This window comes from Zootoca vivipara, chromosome 2, assembly GCF_963506605.1.
Source record: "Zootoca vivipara chromosome 2, rZooViv1.1, whole genome shotgun sequence".
Taxonomy (NCBI): domain Eukaryota; kingdom Metazoa; phylum Chordata; class Lepidosauria; order Squamata; family Lacertidae; genus Zootoca; species Zootoca vivipara.
The window spans coordinates 47403394-47422581 of record NC_083277.1 but is presented as its reverse complement, the minus strand read 5'-3'; the positions used below and the strand labels follow the sequence as shown (position 1 = coordinate 47422581).

Sequence of the window (19188 nt, the reverse complement as noted above, 5' to 3'; positions counted from 1 at the left end):
TATTCTGCCCACCTCTGGCTTTAAATTAATTAAATTGGAATATTGGTTGAGGACTCCCCCAAACCCTTAATCCTATTGCTATTTGTGACCACTTCCAACATGATACTTTAAACAGGTAAAGTACTTGAGGGATTTGTCTCCATGGGATCAAGGCAATACTTGCTTTCCTGCTATAACCAACTTTCGTGCATATGCTGCGAAAGACAAACTCAAAAGAACAGCAAGATTTAAAGCAGGCGGGGGGGGGAAAACAGGGTGGAATTGTACTCTCCTGCAACATATTCACAGTTTAGCATCATGGAAGGGTAAATTCTTAAATAAATTAACTGTTCGAAACAGAAACGATAACAAAAATGTTGGTTCTACAGTGCCCAGCTGCTGGACAAGGGAACACATGTGATCTGTTCTCCAGACTCTGTCCTCCAGCCTCCCTCAGTGCCATGTGGACTGAGCAAATGGGTGCCATTTACCCCTCTCAGAGCTACAATCCCCAGCACCCTTGACAAACTACAGTTCCCATGTTTCTTCAGGAGAAGCCATGTGCTTTAAATGTCTGGCGTGCACCCAGTTTAGGTAGCAGTGGTGGTGTTGCTCCTGTGCTGCAAAACCACAATGGAAACATTTTGCTATACAGTAATTAATGCTGTCTATGGACATTCATGAAAGTGCTCTAGTTTCTCCTGGTTTCTCAGCACCACAAATAAACAAGGTTATCATCCCACTTCAGAGAAACATGATCCTGATCCCTGAAACACGGAGTGCTTCCTTTTATATAGCTCTCACTGTGTCCTATCCAGCTCAGGTTAACGCAGCCTCCAGCCAGTACAAGGGTAATTCACTCCCAGACTGAAGTTCCAGCAGACAATCTAATAATCAAAGGATTAGCTGCAAACAGTGACTGGTGGCCTTGTAAGAAGAAGCAAAAGCTAAAACAAACAGAATGTTTTCAACTATAGGCTGGAAGCAAAGCTCTGGAGGGCTTTGAGGTGACTCTGCGTCAATCGCATCTGCTTTCTGCAAGTCTTTAAAACGGCCGAAAGAACAGCTGAAAACATAAGCTTTGAAACTCCGTCAGTGGTAAAATGTGCAAGCTGTTAATACAAAACAAGCTTTACACCTCTCTATGGGCATCATAACAAAGCAGCACACAGGATAGGAAGCATGGCCTGCTCGTGTGTATCCTGTTTCCTTTCCCCTCTTCTGCCATTAAATTCTGAAGCTTCTAAAGGGGCTCCCAAAAATAAAAAAGAAAGAAGGGAGGGGGAAGAGTTGTCTCATCAAATAATAAAATGTGAACAGAGATCTGAGCCACACCTGCCCTAGCTGGATACAGAGGTAAGCACATAAGTATTCTGGTTCCTACAGAATTTCTTCCACAATTCTACAGTTTATTAAATTACACAGAAACTTCCTCTTTCACTTCCTCTCTCTTTTGAAGTAAAGATTCCAGGTTTCTATGGGCCCTCCTACACTGTGCATTGGAAGCCATATTCTGAATTTCCCAAATTACACGCTTTCACATTTTCCTCCAAGCAGGCCTGAGATAAGATGATCATCATTTATTACAAGGAACATGCCTTTACTCACATGCTGTACACATAAAACTCTCCAGCCATAGATTGTCATATTGCTGTAGCTCTCTGAAGTGTTCCCTGGGCAAGCCCAGGCTTCATTTCCCATTGATCTGTAACCAGGTAATCTCCCTTTTCTTAAAAGATGAATTTCATGCACCATTAAACAATGGGGAAAAAACTTTGCAAGATTCTAGAGCTGAGCTTCAGCCCTCAGTACCAAGGCCAGTACATACCCGCTTGCAAGCCCTTTTTCTCCCAACAATGATGCAGAGGGAACTCTTGGTCAACGCCCACGTCTGACAATTGTAAAAAGTAAAGGACCCCTGACAGTTAAGTCCAGTCGCGAACGACTCTGGGGTTGCGGCGCTCATCTCGCTTTACTGGCCAGTGGAGCCGGCGTTTGTCCGCAGACAGTTTTTCTAGGTAATGTGGCCAGCATGACAAAGCCCCTTCTGGTGAAACCAGAGCAGTGCACGGAAACGCTGTTTACCTTCCCGCTGGAGCGGTACCTATTTATCTACTTGCACTTTTTGATGTGCTTTCGAACTGCTAGGTTGGCAGGAGAAGGGACCGAGCAACAAGAGCTCACCCCGTTGCAGGGATTCGAACCACGGACCTTCTGATTGGCAAGCCCTAGGCTCAGTGGTTTAGACTACAGCACCACCCGCGTCCCACTGACAATTGTACAGTGCCCCAATTCTACACAGCACTGGGAACTGTCCACCACTAAAATTAATGGAACTAATTTTTTTAGAAATGTGCTTAAAATTGGGGTGAAAGTCAAAAGAATCTACTTGCCAATGACAAAAGCATTTATTAACTTTTTATTTAAAAAAACCCTCAACCATTTAACAAACTGTTTCATTATGTATACAGTGTTTATAAAAATGGTACCGGGCTATTTTAAAAACTTCTTTTACTTCACAATTACAGGACACAATAGCTTTGATTCCCCATATAACTCACTTGGAACTCTTGTAAGCTCTGAGAGGAAATGTCAGGTTACGGAGGGAAATGGCTATTGTAGTTGCTCAGAGATTTCAAAATCTCCGCTTTTGAATAACTTGTATAAATACACTAACACATATATAGTGTGTTTGAGTGGTCTAAGCCCATAATGCACTTTAGGCCACTTTGGAAATAACCAGCACTTTTTTTCAGCCGGAACTCTATTCCTGCACCTCTCAGCTGGGTGCCATTGCCATTCTAAGAGAACGAGGGAGGTGTTTATGGTGAATTCCACCACCTCTTCTTCTAGAAAAATAACACTGGAAATAACCATTCCAGCTAAAAGGTCTTTGGCCCACAACCCCCCTCAACCCTCTTTACATTAGGGCTGTATGAGATTTCAGTGCAACATGCTTGGTCAGATATACCCCATACAAATTAATGCTGTAATTGTTCTCATTATTAAGAAAAACGGTAAAGTGAGCTCCCGGGTATATTAAAAAATGCAAAGCCGTCTATTCAATTGCTTCTGGCTTTGGTTGCTGATTTAGTCCGTCTTGAGTGAAAGGCTATTTAGTGGCTACCAGGCATGGAATTGGTACTATCCACGATTGGTGTCACTATTAAGTTTGTTTGGAGAGCCAAGTATACTATGTCAGCAATAATGAGAGCTATGCACCTTGGCTCATTTTGTCTTGGAGGGTCATCATCTGGTTTTACCCGTGGAGCACAGAACGAAGCAGCAAAATGCCTTCTTTACAGTAGTAAACACTAGTTATAATTCTACACATATCTATGGATGCTTGTCTCTCCAGAATCTATGGAGCCTAAGAGTGCTTATCAATGCACTGACTAACCATGAGAAAGGATTGATACTATCTTAACCTTAAAAAAAGGACTATAAGCAGACATTTATAGTCTACTTATGTCACTTACAGTCCAGTCCTAAAAAATGTACTGCACCTGCAAATAAGTGTGCCAAACACAGCCCCAATGTACATGTGTGCATAAATAAATTTCAAAGCTCATATACGGTTATGTTGGAAGGGCACTGCACATACAGCTAATACAAGCACCAGATCTTTAGGACTTAAGATACTAGTATGTCAAATTACTTAGGGACACTAGAATCTGCCTTACCAAATTATTGGTCCATCTATCACTACACTGTCTATGAATGCTAACAGCCAGCAGCTCTCCAGGGTTTGGAGCAGGCAGGGCAGTCTCGAGCAGGTCGCGCGCCCTGGCGCTGAGGGGCGGAGATCGCTCCAGCGCCCCCGCCCTCGCAGGGCGCAGCATGGCTTCCGCGCGGCTTTGCGGCGCAGTGCCCTGCCTACCAGCCTGGCGCCCCGCGCCACCGGGACTCTACCTAGAGCCGGCCCTGGGAACAGGTATCTTTCCTAGAGATTCCAGGGATCTTCCATATGCAGGGCAGATGTTCTACCAGTGAGCCACAGTCCTTTGACAATTCAAGCAAAGGTGGCTCACTCCTCCTTAAATTTTCACCCCACTTCTGTAAGGCAAAGAAAGTCAAGTCATTAAAGCAAAAATCCTATATGCACTTAACTGGAAAGCAAGTCCCATTAAACTGAATGGGACTTCCTTCTAACTAGGCATACATATAGGATTGCATTGTAATAAGCTTCCATAGTACATCCATGTAGTGTTATGATCCCTTAGCTCTTTTCATCACGACTGGGGAAATGGGAATAATTGCTCACAACTATATGCAAAACGAGACGCTGGCACATATCACATCATACTGCCGTTTTGATTAGCGAATACAGTTATGGCAACACATACTGATAACTAAGTTTCAAGTTTTAAAACTAGTTTTAAATGGACAAACCCACAAATGCAGTTCACTTTAGAAGATCATCCTGACAAAGCAGCTGTTGCCTAACCTAAGAAACAACAATGTAAATGACCATTCTTAACTTCCTGTAGAAACTTTCTTCAAGCGTGGCCTGAAATATTTGGTATAACAGCATAAAGAAAAGTCATGAAGTGCCAAAACATGAGGAATCCCAATGGGTAGCGCTGTACAAATATTCACATAAAGCTAAAATGCAGCCTGAAACCAGGGCCCTTAATGATAACCAGCTGGTGGGTTCTGCCTCCCCCCCCCAAAAAAACAGCCTCTCCCATTAGATTACATGTTGCCCTTTCTAAACATCAACTCCCACAAGACCATTAATAATGTCTCCTAAATTAGATTGTTAACATCTGCTGATTTCTGTCAATGGCATGTTGGGCTTTTCTTTGATAGCCTTTCCTGTTCCCAACTCAATCATGCTTGCTGTGGCCTTAACTAGAAGGGAGATAAGTGACGCTTTGCTGAGAGTCCCTACTAAGAAAATAACTAGGTAGAGGCCAATTCTTTACCCACCACATTTCAGAAGACGTTTACAACTGAGTTTGCAAACCACACATATACGCTGCATCTGATATTTATTTTTGGCGATTTCAGGCTTACCTATAATATTGTAGCTCTGATTCTAGCTGCTGAATATATATCTGCAGCTGTGGCAATTTATGGGCTTTAGCTTCGAGTTCCTTTACTTTTCCAAGGCTGTTTAGGACAGCATACCGTGCTTCTTCAACCTTTTTCCTCATTTCCGCTTGCTCTCTCTTTAGACTGCGGTTGCAGTCTTCCAGGGCGACCAGAGCTTCGTGAGAATTCCTCAGCTCTTTTTCCAGTTCTTGGTTGAACCTAATTGCTTCTTCAATTTGTCCATCCCTAGAACTCCGGATTAATTCAACCTCCTTTAGAACACTTTGAAGGCACCTGGAAGTCTGGGACTGACTGTTAGCTAATTGTCTCCGGTTGCTTATAAAACAGGTCCCATTATTCTTATGGTTAGCATGGCTCTTCCACAATCCTACCTACAATCAACAGGGCAAAGGTAGAAATATAAATTAGAAGGAAAGAAGCTACACTTTAATCAAGCAAATTTGTTTCAAATGCACTTTTGGTCTATGATGTTTTAGAAAGTGCAGCTCATATAGGTCTCAAACAAGGCTAAAGTACCACAAAGAGTGAACCATAGACCTATAGATGTCAGAAATTTCCAATTAAAACAAGAAAAGGAAATGAAATTGCTATAGTTTGCATCTTAGTCTATGGTCAGGAATGGAAATCAGTCAGCAAATATGACCTATATTTGTTAACATCACTGTTGTTTTAAGTCCCCAAACAACACATAATTAATGGATTCTTTTAACATTGATTTCTAATGTAAATGAAATGTAAAAACAATGTATGTTATATAGCTTACATCTAACAGTAGCATTAAAATAGTGGGCAATCAGACAAATAACCTAGTATTTGGTGGAAACCAAACCGCAGTGGAACAGAAACAGTACTGCTTTGTGATGGTTACAGGCTGGAAAGCAAACTGCTGCCATTTTACGTTCCTTCCTATAGCCACCTATGCACAAACCTGTGACTACCGTACATTACATTTTCTTACATTAATATGAATACAGTCAGCCCACAACTTACACAGGGTTACATTTTGGGGATCACTCCTAAAGCCAAAGTCACATGTGGTCAAAACATGTTGGGTTCAGTGGTGGATGGGATTGCCAAAGTCTTTTTTCCCCCAGACGCCTGCCCCCAATTATTATTATTTTTAAATAAATTACAAAAAAGAGCCAAGTGTGCAAAGCTGAATGTGCTGTAGTTAAGTGCGTAAGTTGTGGGCTTACTGTATCGTACTCAAATTTTCCCTCCCCACCTCCATTTCAATTACATGGGGTGGCTTCCTTGTAATACAAGAACTGATCAAGGCATCACCCGTGAACAGGAGGGTCTTAGGATCTTAGCAGAATGGTACTAAATTTTTTAAGGTGGGTCATCATGATGCATGCTAAGCAATGAACACATTAGAAGCCATACAAGAACAAACTTGCAGAACACACAATTGAGAGTGTATTCTGTGTATCTTTGACTCTCACAAAGTCACAAACACTTTGATGTAATAACTTGCCAGAAATTCAGAAGTGCACCAGGGTACCCATACTAACAGCCTGATAGTATGATTTGTTGCACCAAATGTAGAAGTGCAGACTGTATCATCACTATGAACACAAACTTAAGTTTTTTTGAATTTGTATTTACGTTTATCTTCAAAGTAAATATACCCACACATCAGTACAGGATAAAGCTGCTTTTATGACCATTTGTTTTTATTGGGTTGTATCCAAGTGGTGCCCATGCATGAGAATATAGGCTTCAGCCTGTGCAGTGGAACTCCTCACAATCTGCTCCAGGGAGTTGGAGGACCCTCTGGAACAGAGCTGGGGGTGCATGTGGGGAGGCGGGAAAGAGGAAGAGGAAGTCATGTTGGCACAGGCAGGAGTTTTCAATGTTATTTAAAACATTTACCGGTATATTCCATTTTCAAAAGAGTTGCTCCAACCTATCATCACATATAAACAAAACAATAAAAATGGCACAGCGGGTCTTTTTTTAAGCAAATGACAAAGTGTACTCACACATGCACACAACCAAAAATGCTTTAGAAACGGGACAATTTTGATATGAAAAAGAAGAGGAAACATGGACGCCAGAGGGCCCTCCCTGGGTAGGAAGCTCCACAAAGTGGGGGCTCCCGCTAATAAGGCCTTGTGTTATCACAGAGTGGGATTACACCTTCTCAGATGTCTGCAAGTTGCAGTAAGGGACCTTATGCATAGCGGAGTCAGATCTGGTAGTAACTCTGATGAGTACTATTTATGACCACCCATCCCCTGAGCTGAGGAAGGAGAAGATGAGGAAAACTTGTGGGGAGTGACAGCAGCGACAAGTGCTACAGTTTGAAAGTTATTCCTCATGTTTGGTCAAAATCCATTTTCTTTTAGTTGGTGACCTTTCCCTCCAGGTCCTGCCCTCTGGGCAACAAAAAACAAATTTGCTCCACCACCTGTGCCAGAGCTCTGAATTCCATTCACATCAAGGGGCTCCTTCCCATCTAGACAACCTTCTGGCAGCCACATGATAGTGCTGGGCAGGACCAGAGACAAAAGCGCATGAAGCAAGAAATGAAAAGTTGACCTGTTTGGTGGGCTAGTTTTTCTACACCCACCCCCATATCCATGTCTCTTTCCTTCGTCCAAGAAGCAACCAAGAGGGCCATTATTCAGAATCAAGGACACATTTCATTCAGGTAAAAACACTCAGGAAAAGTAGGAATCAGTAAAAGGGGGTCTATAAGATCTGAAGAGAAGTCAGAATAGAAGGTGGAAACTGACACTGCTGTGGGGCGTGGCCTTGAGTGGGCGTGCCTGTGGAGGAGGCGTGGCCTGGGGAGATTTCCCAGGCCCAGAGAACCCTAGAGGGCCGCGCGCTGTCTATGTAACAGTCCTTCAACTATCTGAAAACTATTTGATGAAACTTTACAGGGACTTTACAGGGTGCTGAGAGAAAGACACTTTTTTGCACATGCCTACAGGCACTTCCTTCCTTCCTTCCTTCCTATGACCTCTTTTCTGCCTGAATTCCAACGAAGTGGGCCCAGGCTTGGACAGCCGCCTCCCCCCCCCAACCCCCTCCGGCCAACTCACCTGCAGCGCCAAGCACCGGGCGTCGCTGCTTTGCAGAGCCGCCCTCATGTCCTCCACCAGCTCGCGCAGGCTAGCGTTCTCGTCCTCCAGTTTGACGATGCGGTCCTCCGCCTGCTCCAAGGCCACGATCTCCTCGTAGCACTCCCGGGAGCACGAGCCCGGCGGCACGAGCCGGCGATCCGAGCCGGGGCCGGGAGGAGAAGGTGGCGGAGAGGACGGCGAGGACGACGGTGAGGAGGTGCACGAGGTGGAACCAGACCCCCTCGCGTTGCTGCTGCTGCTGCTCCGACGGCCGCCCTCTTTCTTGTTCGACGGCCCGTGCCCGACCCCCGCCTCATTCTCCCGGCGGCGGCGCAGCGGGCTGCGGAGCCGGATCTGGGTCTCGATGTGCTCGTTCTCCTTGCCGGCCGGCAGCCGCGCCACCCCCGCGACGCCCCGGCCCGTCGCGGGGCAGCCGGCCTTGGCGCTAAAGTAGCCGCACAGCTTGGCGTGGAACTGCCGGAAAGTCAGCTCCGGGGCGACGTCCTCGCAGAGGCCGGCGCATTCCTCCGGGTCGGCGGCCGCCTCGTCCCCGCCGTCCGCCTGCAGCCCCAGCACCCCGCACAGGGTGCGGAAGTCCTCGCCGGGGATCCTGCCTTCGGCCTCGCAGTCCAGGTGGTGGAAGATCTCTTGCAAGTACTGGTCCAAGCCCGTGGCCAGTACCACGATTTCGTTCTCCACGCCCCGGTCCAGCCCATAGTGGTATGCCAGGGCACTGACCAGCCACTGGGTCCGGCGGGCCGGGCGGCCGTAGGGATCCCAGCCATCAGACGGCTCCATCCTGGCGCGCCGCCGCCTCCTCCTCGCAACTCTGCTTACCGCTCCCTCCGACCATGCTTCCCGCTTGCAATCGAGTTCCCCGGCTCCGGACGGGCAGAGCTCCCGGGCCACGCCTCCTGCCTCGCTCCGCCCCTGCCTTGCGAAACGAGAAGGCGCCTCCCTCCTGGTTTGCTAGATGTTTATACCGGTAATAGCAACCATCACCACGCCTGCCGGCCTGCTAAACGGCTCTAAATATGATAAAAACCGCTTGCAAGCATAGAAGCTTGCCGTGCATCTGATTCAGATCAATAAACTCTGCAAACTTTTTGCACATGAGGCTGACAGCAGTTTTCGGATCTTCCCACATCTGTACTTGCATGTGAAATACCTCCCCCCTTGGTCAGAAATGTGCATTCGCTTTTTAAATACCTCTGTTTAAACGGCACACTCTATTTTCAAGTTGGTGCAAAATGAAGAGGTTCTTATTTTTATTTTTTGTGTGAATTTTAGAGGCCAGCCAATTGGAAAAATAAGTGGTGATCAGGCAATTTAAAAATGCACTTGAAACTGGTAAATCTCAGTCTCCTAATTAGCTGAGCCTTTAAAATAGCCTATTCATTCTGAAGACATTCCCACTTTGTCAACCTGAAGCAATTTTTTTCAGTAGAATTAATCTTCAGAAACAGGACTTTAAAATGGGAATGTTTACAAAACCTTTGTTATAGTAGCACCACTCAAGAGCAACAGTAATAAATTCAACCATGTTTTTGCTGAAGGATAAAAAAAATGACTCAGCTTATTCATTCCTGGGTTTTGTCGGCAAATAGCTCATTATTTAATTATTATTTTATTGCATTTGCGCTGGTCTCAGTGTTCATTTCTAACTTCATAAAGTTTCAATAATTAAGCTGTCACTCGGAACAGAAATGTTATGGGCCCATTTTTCAAGGCACATAAGGTGACAGTCATATATAATCACATGGCAGTCAATCTCAGCAGACCTAAGGCTTTGGAGTAGACATGCATAGGATTGCACTGTATGTTTAACATTTCACAAAGCTGAACTGACTCCCAGAAGACAACGAAACTACTTGGGCATTTATTTATTTGTTACCTGCTCTTCACCATAAGGTCCCAGGCAGGATTCAACAACAGACTATATAAAAGGGGTGGGTCCAACTAAACAAATTACAGTGGTGCCTCGCAATACAAAATTAATTCGTTCTGCAAGTCAATTCGCTTTGCGAAAAATTCATTTTGCGAATGGCGGTTTCCCATAGGAATGCATTGAATTTTCTTTTTTTGCCCATAGAAACGCATTAAATTTCAATGCATTCCTATGGGAAACCGCGATTCGCAAGACGAATTTCTCGGAAAACGAATTTGTCTTGCGAGTCACCATCAGATCGCAAGACGCATTCGTCTTGCGAAAAATTCGTCTTGCAGGGCATTCGTCTTGCGAGGTACCACTGTACTTTAACTGTCACAGGCCAGGGTAAATAAATGCATCTTCAGCTTTGCAAGGAAGATGTGAGACTCCCAGGGTAGGCAACCTAAGGCCCAAGGGCCGGATGCGGCCCGATCGCCTTCTCAATCCGGCCTGCAGATGGTCGGGGAATCAGCGTGTTTTTAAATGAGTAGAAGGTGTCCTTTTATTTAAAATGCATCTCTGGTTTATTTGTGGAGCATAGGAATTCGTTCACCCCCCCCCCAAAAAAATATATAGTTTGGCCCACCATATGGTCTCAGGGACAGTGGACTGGCCCACGGCTGGAAAAGGTTGCTGACCCCTGAGCTCGACACACCTCTTTGGGAAGAGAGTTCAGCAGCCACAGGAAAAGTGGTCTCCAGGCACTTCCCTGCACTTCTGAGGGTGGTGAAACTATCAAGAGAGGCCCCCACCCTCTGGAAATATCAGTACCTGAAGGTTGGTAGGGACAGAGACAGGCTTTCAGGTGTTTACATGTAGCCAAACTCTTTAAAACACCTTGCTCCACTTCTTCTGCATTATGCCATGGATTTCAACGGATTCTGGTTAAAAATAATTATGCATCTTACGATTTGCTGCTTATAACTTCTAAAAGATGTTTATTTGCTCCGCCACAACATATAATTAAAAGTACCTTGCTTCAAATCAACATGTTTTCGAAAAAAGCTGTGAAGGCAGAAATACTTCACTGATGAAGTAACTTGCCCCTTAACCCTACAAAATGTTTGGCAAAGCATAGAGTGGTTGAAAGCATGTGTGTTGTGCTTGTACAGATTTTAAAACTGTCCCCTTTTCTTTCACATGAGTAGTTGCGATAAATTGAGCTTCCCATCCCAATTAGGACAGGCAGCTTTTGGTATAATAAATGTTTGCTGATTAAAATGACTGTCCTTTCACAGCGAGTTGAGAATACAGTAGTTACTTAATTTCATCGGTCTGGGAATATCCACAGCAAACAGTTTCCGAGGAACAAAGGAGCCCATTGACCTGTCTGCTTTAATAAAATTCAGATTTCTGGCTATTCATATGATGAAATGTGCACATTCATAACATAAGCACTTTTTAGGCTCCCCCATCCCCATCCCGTGAGTTAGCAGCTCAAAATGGCAGGAGTAATGCCTTGTGTTCCCATACGCACTTGAGTCCTGTAGGCTGACAGGACCATAAACTGAAGGGAAATGTTAGTAACATCTTCCTAACAGATTTCTATCTGCATGTTACAGTCAATGGGTGGAAATGGGACTACTAAATCCTTGATGACAAGGGAACAACCAAACACTCAGTGGATTTATGGCAGCAGTGTGTTACTATATCACTAGTTTTATGCAGTGCGGGAACACGATGCCAGAACCATGTGCCGGTGCATGTGCATGAAGATCTAGTGAAGGATGGAATTATGATGTAGTGGTAAAGGGGAGCAGGTTAGCAAGTATCCCATACCCATTCAGGGTGTGCTTGATAGGGTGACATTGCTCTGAACTGGAGATTTATTTATTCTATTGCATTTATGCCTCACCTGTTTCTCCAAGGATCTTAAGGTGATGCATCTGGTTCTTCTCCCTCCTTATTTAATCCCCCAGAAACCTTGGGAGCTAGGTTAGGCATAGAGGCATGACCATCTTTTGCTTGTAGGTAGACAACAATAAGTAATCATTGATCACTACGGCTGGTGGTACATTATAAACTTTCTTTTAGGATCAAAGCCAAGGTACTGGTTCAAGGCTCCCTGGCTTTTTTCCTGTGGTGCAAAAGCCAATGATTGAGCACTTGAACTATTTTAAGCCTATGTTCTTCTAGTGAACTACAGCCTGAAGCAAAGGTCTTCTCAGTTCTGGGTTATATGGCCTATCTCTCCTTCCAGCCAGGGTTGGCCCAATACGTTTTTGGTGTCCAAGGAAAAGCAGTAAATGATTCCTCCTACCTTATCCCACCCCAATACAGGTCAAACTTCTTTGACACCTAAGGTAGAAAATATCAAAAGTGTCTCTCTTTCCATCCCTGGCAGTGAAAATACCATAACAAAATATTGTAATAACCAACAGTCTGTTGCCCTTAAAGGACACCTGAAGTGATTGCTTCACTCTGTCTAATGGTTGGGCCAGCTCTGTGTCTATCCATCTGGAAAATAGGCCCATTGTCTGATTGCTTATTGCATAGCTCAGTAAGCGGGAAGCTTGGGTCCCCTTTTTGGACCCAATATTATCTATTGTGGTCAGACTCTGCAAAAGGTAAGATTGCCTCACATCAACAGGAAGCAAGTCCCTCTGAGATATAAATGCTCTGTCTCTCCACAGTAGACTCAAGTGTGCATGTGTAATTAGAACCATATAGCTGAAAGACACTGCTGTCTCCGCTGTGCCCAATTTCTGAAGGAAACACAGCCCAAGACTCCTGGAATCCCACAATGCTCAACAGAGGTTGGGTGGCCCATAACATGAAGTTATTCTGTAGCAGCCACCATCTTCATGTATTTATTTATGTATTATATTTCAAAGCGCTTTTTGTTCTATAGGATCCCATTCGAATAGCTCTCAACACTATTAAATTAAAGCCACAATATCCAGTAATAAAGGAAATCAGCAATGGAGGTAAAAGAGATGTGTCTTAAGCTGATGCAGAAAAGTGAAGGAGACTTTGAGGAAAGCAACTGAACCGCCAAAAGACCCTAAGGACAAATGGGCTCTACCCATTGACGGGTCCGTGAGAAGGACTTTCCATGAAAACTGCAAAGGCTGGGTTGGCAGATACAAGGAAAGGGAAATAGGCTGTACCGACAAAAATCCATGTCACACTGAACAATTCTCTAAGGGGGTTATACATCTTTTTGTATTGACTTGATTCGTACAACATTTTTAGGTTGAGTAAAATATATTCGTTTGATTAATAATTAAATAAGAAAAGGAAAAATAAGTAGAAAAGCCTCGCCCATTTAAATTCTTCCACCAAATACTGTGTAAAGTTACATCTGTTTTTCTGCATTTGTCGACTGAATGGCTCTCAGGGAAGAACTACAGCAGAAGGATCCTGAGGGGGCAGATGTTGAAACAATTACATTTGGTTTGTCTCAGCTATTTTAAATAGTAAATGTCCCCAAGTGGAGATAATTGATTTAAAGACTAACAAAATCTTTACCAGGCGATAAAAGTGTCAGCGTAAATTTTACCACAACACCTGCAGTTTCCACATGAGTGGTGATTGAGTTTCTTGGTTGCTTCTCTCACTGGAACAAAGGCATTAAAATGGTGTTGAAGGACACTGGGCCTTTGTTGAACTGCTAACTGCCCATCTGCTGGTCTTTTGATTTAAAAGAATTGACGATGAATAATTTGAAGGTAAATCTTTTACTTTTTATGCAGTGTCTGCTTCATTGACTATGCAAAAGCCTTTGACTGTGTCGACCACAGCAAACTATGGCAAGTTCTTAAAGAAATGGGAGTGCCTGATCACCTCATCTGTCTCCTGAGAAATCTCTATGTGGGACAAGAAGCTACAGTTAGAACTGGATATGGAATAACTGATTGGTTCAAAATTGGGAAAGGAGTACGACAAGGTTGTATATTGTCTCCCTGCTTATTTAACTTATATGCAGAATTCATCATGCGAAAGGCTGGACTAGATGAATCCCAAGCCGGAATTAAGATTGCCGGAAGAAATATCAACAACCTCAGATATGCAGATGACACAACCTTGATGGCAGAAAGCGAGGAGGAATTAAAGAACCTTTTAATGAGGGTGAAAGAGGAGAGCACAAAATATGGTCTGAAGCTCAACATCAAAAAAACCAAGATCATGGCCACTGGTCCCATCACCTCCTGGCAAATAGAAGGGGAAGAAATGGAGGCAGTGAGAGATTTTACTTTCTTGGGCTCCTTGATCACTGCAGATGGTGACAGCAGTCACGAAATTAAAAGACGCCTGCTTCTTGGGAGAAAAGCAATGACAAACCTAGACAGCATCTTAAAAAGCAGAGACATCACCTTGCCGACAAAGGTCCGTATAGTTAAAGCTATGGTTTTCCCAGTAGTGATGTATGGAAGTGAGAGCTGGACCATAAAGAAGGCTGATCGCCGAAGAATTGATGCTTTTGAATTATGGTGCTGGAGGAGACTCTTGAGAGTCCCATGGACTGCAAGAAGATCAAACCTATCCATTCTTAAGGAAATCAGCCCTGAGTGCTCCCTGGAAGGACAGATCGTGAAGCTGAGGCTCCAATACTTTGGCCACCTCATGAGAAGAGAAGAATCCTTGGAAAAGACCCTGATGTTGGGAAAGATTGAGGGCACTAGGAGAAGGGGACGACAGAGGACAAGATGGTTGGACAGTGTTCTCGAAGCTACGAACATGAGTTTGACCAAATTGCGGGAGGCAGTGCAAGACAGGAGTGCCTGGCATGCTATGGTCCATGGGGTCACGAAGAGTCGGACACGACTAAACGACTAAACAACAACAAAAAGGTCAACATGATGACAATCCATAATTAAATAAACTCATACAGCCTTTTGAGATACAATACATACTCTGTCCTTCTTTCCCCTTATTTCTAGGGCACGAGATTCCATTCCATAACATTATTATTCTGTAATTGAAATAATTCAGCACAATGCAGACAGTATAACTGCAGAGTGAACAGGTCACTGCTCCAACAAATATGGAAAACTCTAGTGTCTATTTGGCATTTTCCTTAGGAACCATTACTAGATAATGCAGTACCTGAAGTGAGGATACAACACTTCTCGGGCTAACCTCTCTTATCAAGAAGTATTTGCTGTAAAGTATCAGACAATTGTTTAGCAATTGGTAAGCAGTGCAATTTTGGCTATGTCTGCTCAAAGGTTAAAGGTAAAGGTTACGTCCGTTGGGTCCAGTTGCAGACAACTCTGGGGTTGCAGCGCTCATCTCGCTTTATTGGCCGAGGGAGACGGTGTACAGCTTCTGGGTCATGTGGCCAGCATAACTAAGCCACTTCTGGCAAACCAGAGCAGCGCACGGAAATGCCGTTTACCTTCCCACTGAAGCGGTACCTGTTTATCTACTTGCACTTTGACGTGCCTTCGAACTGCTAGGTTGGCAGGAGCTGCCTGCGACCGAGCAACGGGAGCTCACCCCGTCACGGGGATTCAAACTGGCGACCTTATGATCGGCAAGCCCTAGGCTCTGTGGCTTAGACCACAGTGCCACCCGCCTCATAAGTTGCTGTTGTTTAGTCGTTTAGTCATGTCCGACTCTTCGTGACCCCATGGACCAGAGCACGCCAGGCACTCCTGTCTTTCACTGCCTCCCGCAGTTTGGTCAGACTCATGTTCCTAGCTTTGAGAACTCTGTTCAACCATCTCGTCCTCTGACGTCCCCTTCTCCTTGTGCCCTCAGAAGTTAGTCCCATTTAATTAAATAGGACCTACTCCCAGGTTTAGGATTGCATCCTGCTGAGAGTATATCCACTGAAGTCAGTGTTAGTAACCTTCAGTCTCATTGATTTCAATGCAGAGTCCTCAAAGCATGTAACCCATTGGTCAGAGAACCCACACTTTGACTTTAAGAATTTGAACAGCAGTACTGTATAGGTATAACAGGGACCCAGGTGGCGCTGTGGGTTAAACCACTGAGCCTAGGGCTTGCTGATCAGAAGTTCGGCGGTTCGAATCCCTGCAATGGGGTGAGCTCCCGTTGCTCGGTCCCAGCTCCTGTCCACCTAGCAGTTCGAAAGCACATCAAAGTGCAAGTAGATAAATAGGAACCACTCCGGCGGGAAGGTAAACGACGTTTCCGTGCGCTGCTCTGGTTCACCAGAAGCAGCTTTGTCATGCTGGCCACATGACCCGGAAGCTGTCTGCGGACAAACGCTGGCTCCCTCAGCCTATAGAGAGAGATGAGCGCCGCAACCCCAGAGTCGGACACGACTGGACCTGATGGTCAGGGACTCCTTTACCTTTACTGTATAGGTATAGTCTACACCAGGGCCCCAGGGGTCCTCAGACTACAGCCCGGGGGCCACATATGGCCCCTGAGGCTCTTTTATGCGGCCCCCGGGTAACCCCGCTGCCCGCTCTTACCGGCGCAGTGCAGCTGCCGATTTCCGACCCGGAAAAGCGATGGAAATAGCTTGTGCACACGTGCGTCTTTTCCGGTGTACTTCCGGATCAGAGGAGGCTTCTGCACATGCGCACAAGCTATTTCTGGCGCTTTCCAGGTCAGGAGTGTGCCAGAAATAGCATTTGCGCATGGGCGCGCACAGCCGCACGCTCCCACGCCCTTCAAGGAGGATGTGCCAAATAGCATGGGAAGCAAGCCACCTCATAGAACACTGGCCTATGTGTAGAGATGCCAACCTCCTGAAATCCACCCAGTGATAGCTAGTTGAGGTGAGACTTAAGAATCCAAGCCCAGTATCAATCTTATATTTACACATAGCTACTTAAAGCTACACAGCTACTTAAAGCTACATAGCCTTGGGGGTACTTCTGGATTCATTACAGTGGTACCTTGGTTTTCAAATGCCTTGGTTCCCAAACAAAGAAAACCCAGAAGTGTTCCGGTTTCCGAACATTTTTTGGAAGCCAAACGTCTGATGCAGTTGTTAGCTATTGTTTCCGGGGCGCCTGCACCAATCAGAAGCTGCACCTTGGTTTTTGAACATTTTGGAAGTCAAATGGACTTCCGGAATGGATTAAGTTTGACACTTTTGCTTTCGCTGTTTATTTTGCGTTTTTGTTTTTGAGGCTTTTTCAGTTAATTTGTTTTTCTGACTGTGTGGAACCCAGTTCAACTACTGATTGATTGACTGTGTGACTGCAGAAATGGATAAAAACATCCAAACAATGACTATAATCAGTGCAGGTAAGAAAAAAAAGTAATTTAAATTTTTATCATCTACAATACTGTTTATTTTATAGTACAGTGGATTGATTTGCTTTCATTTTATGGATCAATGGTCTCGTTAGATAGGAAAATTCATGTTAAATTGCTGTTTTAGGGGTTGTTTTTAAAAGTCTGGAATGGATTAATCCATTTTGCATTACTTTCTATGGGAAAGTGTGCCTTGGTTTTGGAATGCTTTGGTTTTGGAACGAACTTCTGGAACAGATTAAGTTTGAGAACCAAGGTATCTCTTTTAATAGGGCAGGTTCTGTAAGACCCGTCTTTTATTTGTATGGAGGTGGGTTATTTTTTTGGGGGGGGGGTGTATTGGTTTGTTTGCTGTAATTATTTTTAGTGTTTATACTTTGTAGTATGTTGCTTTGAGTCACATTTGTGAATAGGGGACTAATAAATAGTAACAATAATTATTGTAAAAAAATTGTCCCAGCACATATTAGCTGCATCAAATCCCCTTTCCTGAACCATTTAAAGACACATTAACCACGTAAGAGTCACATAGTTATGGGCTATGGAGCCTTCCTTATGCTGCAGTCCTTTACTTGTTTAATAGGGTTTACTCCCAGGTAAGTGGGGACAAGACTGCAGTATTATTGTGTAGAAAGGTGGTCAAGCCATGCGACCTGTTGAGAGCAGGACTGAGCAACACAAAGGTAAAATACCCTCCAGTTCATCAACACCATTTAGCTGCTGTGAAGGTTTCTGCTATTGCTAGCTAGAGTGCCACTTCTCTGCTATGGAAATGTTTTGCAATAATTATTACAATATGACAGCTGGTGCCAAACAATGTGATGATACTAGAAAGTTGTAGAAGCAACTGCAGATAAACAATCTGCTCATGTGGAAACAAATGAAATGAAGATGTATTGTAAGGGATTAAGCAGCTGCATGTAGGAAGCTGTAGCTGAAAATCTTGACATTATTGAACTTGCATTAAATAAATCTGGCTGTTACCAGGCTTATTTTTAAAAGGCGGATTCTGCCTGATGTGCAGCAGAACTAAGATGTGGCTTCAGGATCAGTACAGGAGACAATGGATTCCTTTTCTCCATCAATAGGATTCAGGCTTATCATCAATGGCTTAGCCACACAAATATGACTAAGCTCTTGAAATCACCAATATGGTTGAAAGGCAGACACACTGAAAGTTAAAGTGCATTATTTATGGCGTTAACTAATCTACAGCTATAATATACATACACTTCTCAACAAACAGGCTGCTTGATATCAGGAAGGGAATCTGACTCGACTTCTTCTTCCAAAGAGCTGAGGGCTATGTACACACTTGTCCCACCAACTGTATCTTCACAGCAAACTTCTGAGGTAGGGTAGGCTGAGAGTGAACAGCTGAAGAACATCTGGTGACCTTTTTGGCTGAGGGGGGGATTTGAACCTGGGTCTCCCCTGTCCATTTCCAATATTCTAACCACTATACCACACTGGCAAGGTAGGTTTTCAGGGTTTCTGTACCTTCTTAAAATAAAAAAATTCTTTCAGTAGCACCTTAAAGACCAACTAAGTTTTTATTTTGGTATGAGCTTTCGTGTGCATGCACACTTCTTCAGATACCTTCTTAGTATCAGATGGATTCTATAGAAAGGTCTCCACCAATCTGTTGTTTTCAGGTAGTTATGTCTTTTTGCCTAGAAAATGATACGCTGATTGGGGGGAGGGGAGTACAGAAGGAGACTGCAATGTACTGGAGCTTTCTTTAGTCACTGGCTAAACAGTATTTCCTACATTCTTTGTTCCTTTGTCCAGGGTCACTTTGTTCATTTTGTGTCTTTCATCCACCACTGTTGAGTTCACAGTAATCAACAGCATCTGGGATTCCTATCCACAAAGAGCCAATAAAGATACTTTGAGCCTCTTGATCTGCTTATTTACCCCCATGCCAATTTGCTGGGACATTGTGCAACGTAGCATCTTTTGTCT

The 19188-nt window shown here is 44.3% G+C and overlaps 1 protein-coding gene across 2 annotated transcripts in view; it reads right to left on the bottom strand.

Moving 5' to 3' along the window:
* EFCC1 (EF-hand and coiled-coil domain containing 1) overlaps window positions 1-8994 on the bottom strand; it is a 67351-nt gene extending 58357 nt beyond the window's left edge. For both annotated transcript variants that reach the window (XM_035106268.2, XM_035106270.2), the window contains exons 1-2: window positions 8091-8994; window positions 4999-5408 (exon numbers count right to left, since the gene is read on the bottom strand). In XM_035106268.2, the coding sequence (XP_034962159.2) occupies window positions 4999-5408; window positions 8091-8909 (1229 nt within the window). In that variant the 5' untranslated portion in view covers window positions 8910-8994. The remainder of the gene's footprint in view (window positions 1-4998; window positions 5409-8090) is intronic.
* Between the last annotated feature and the right edge of the window lie 10194 nt (window positions 8995-19188).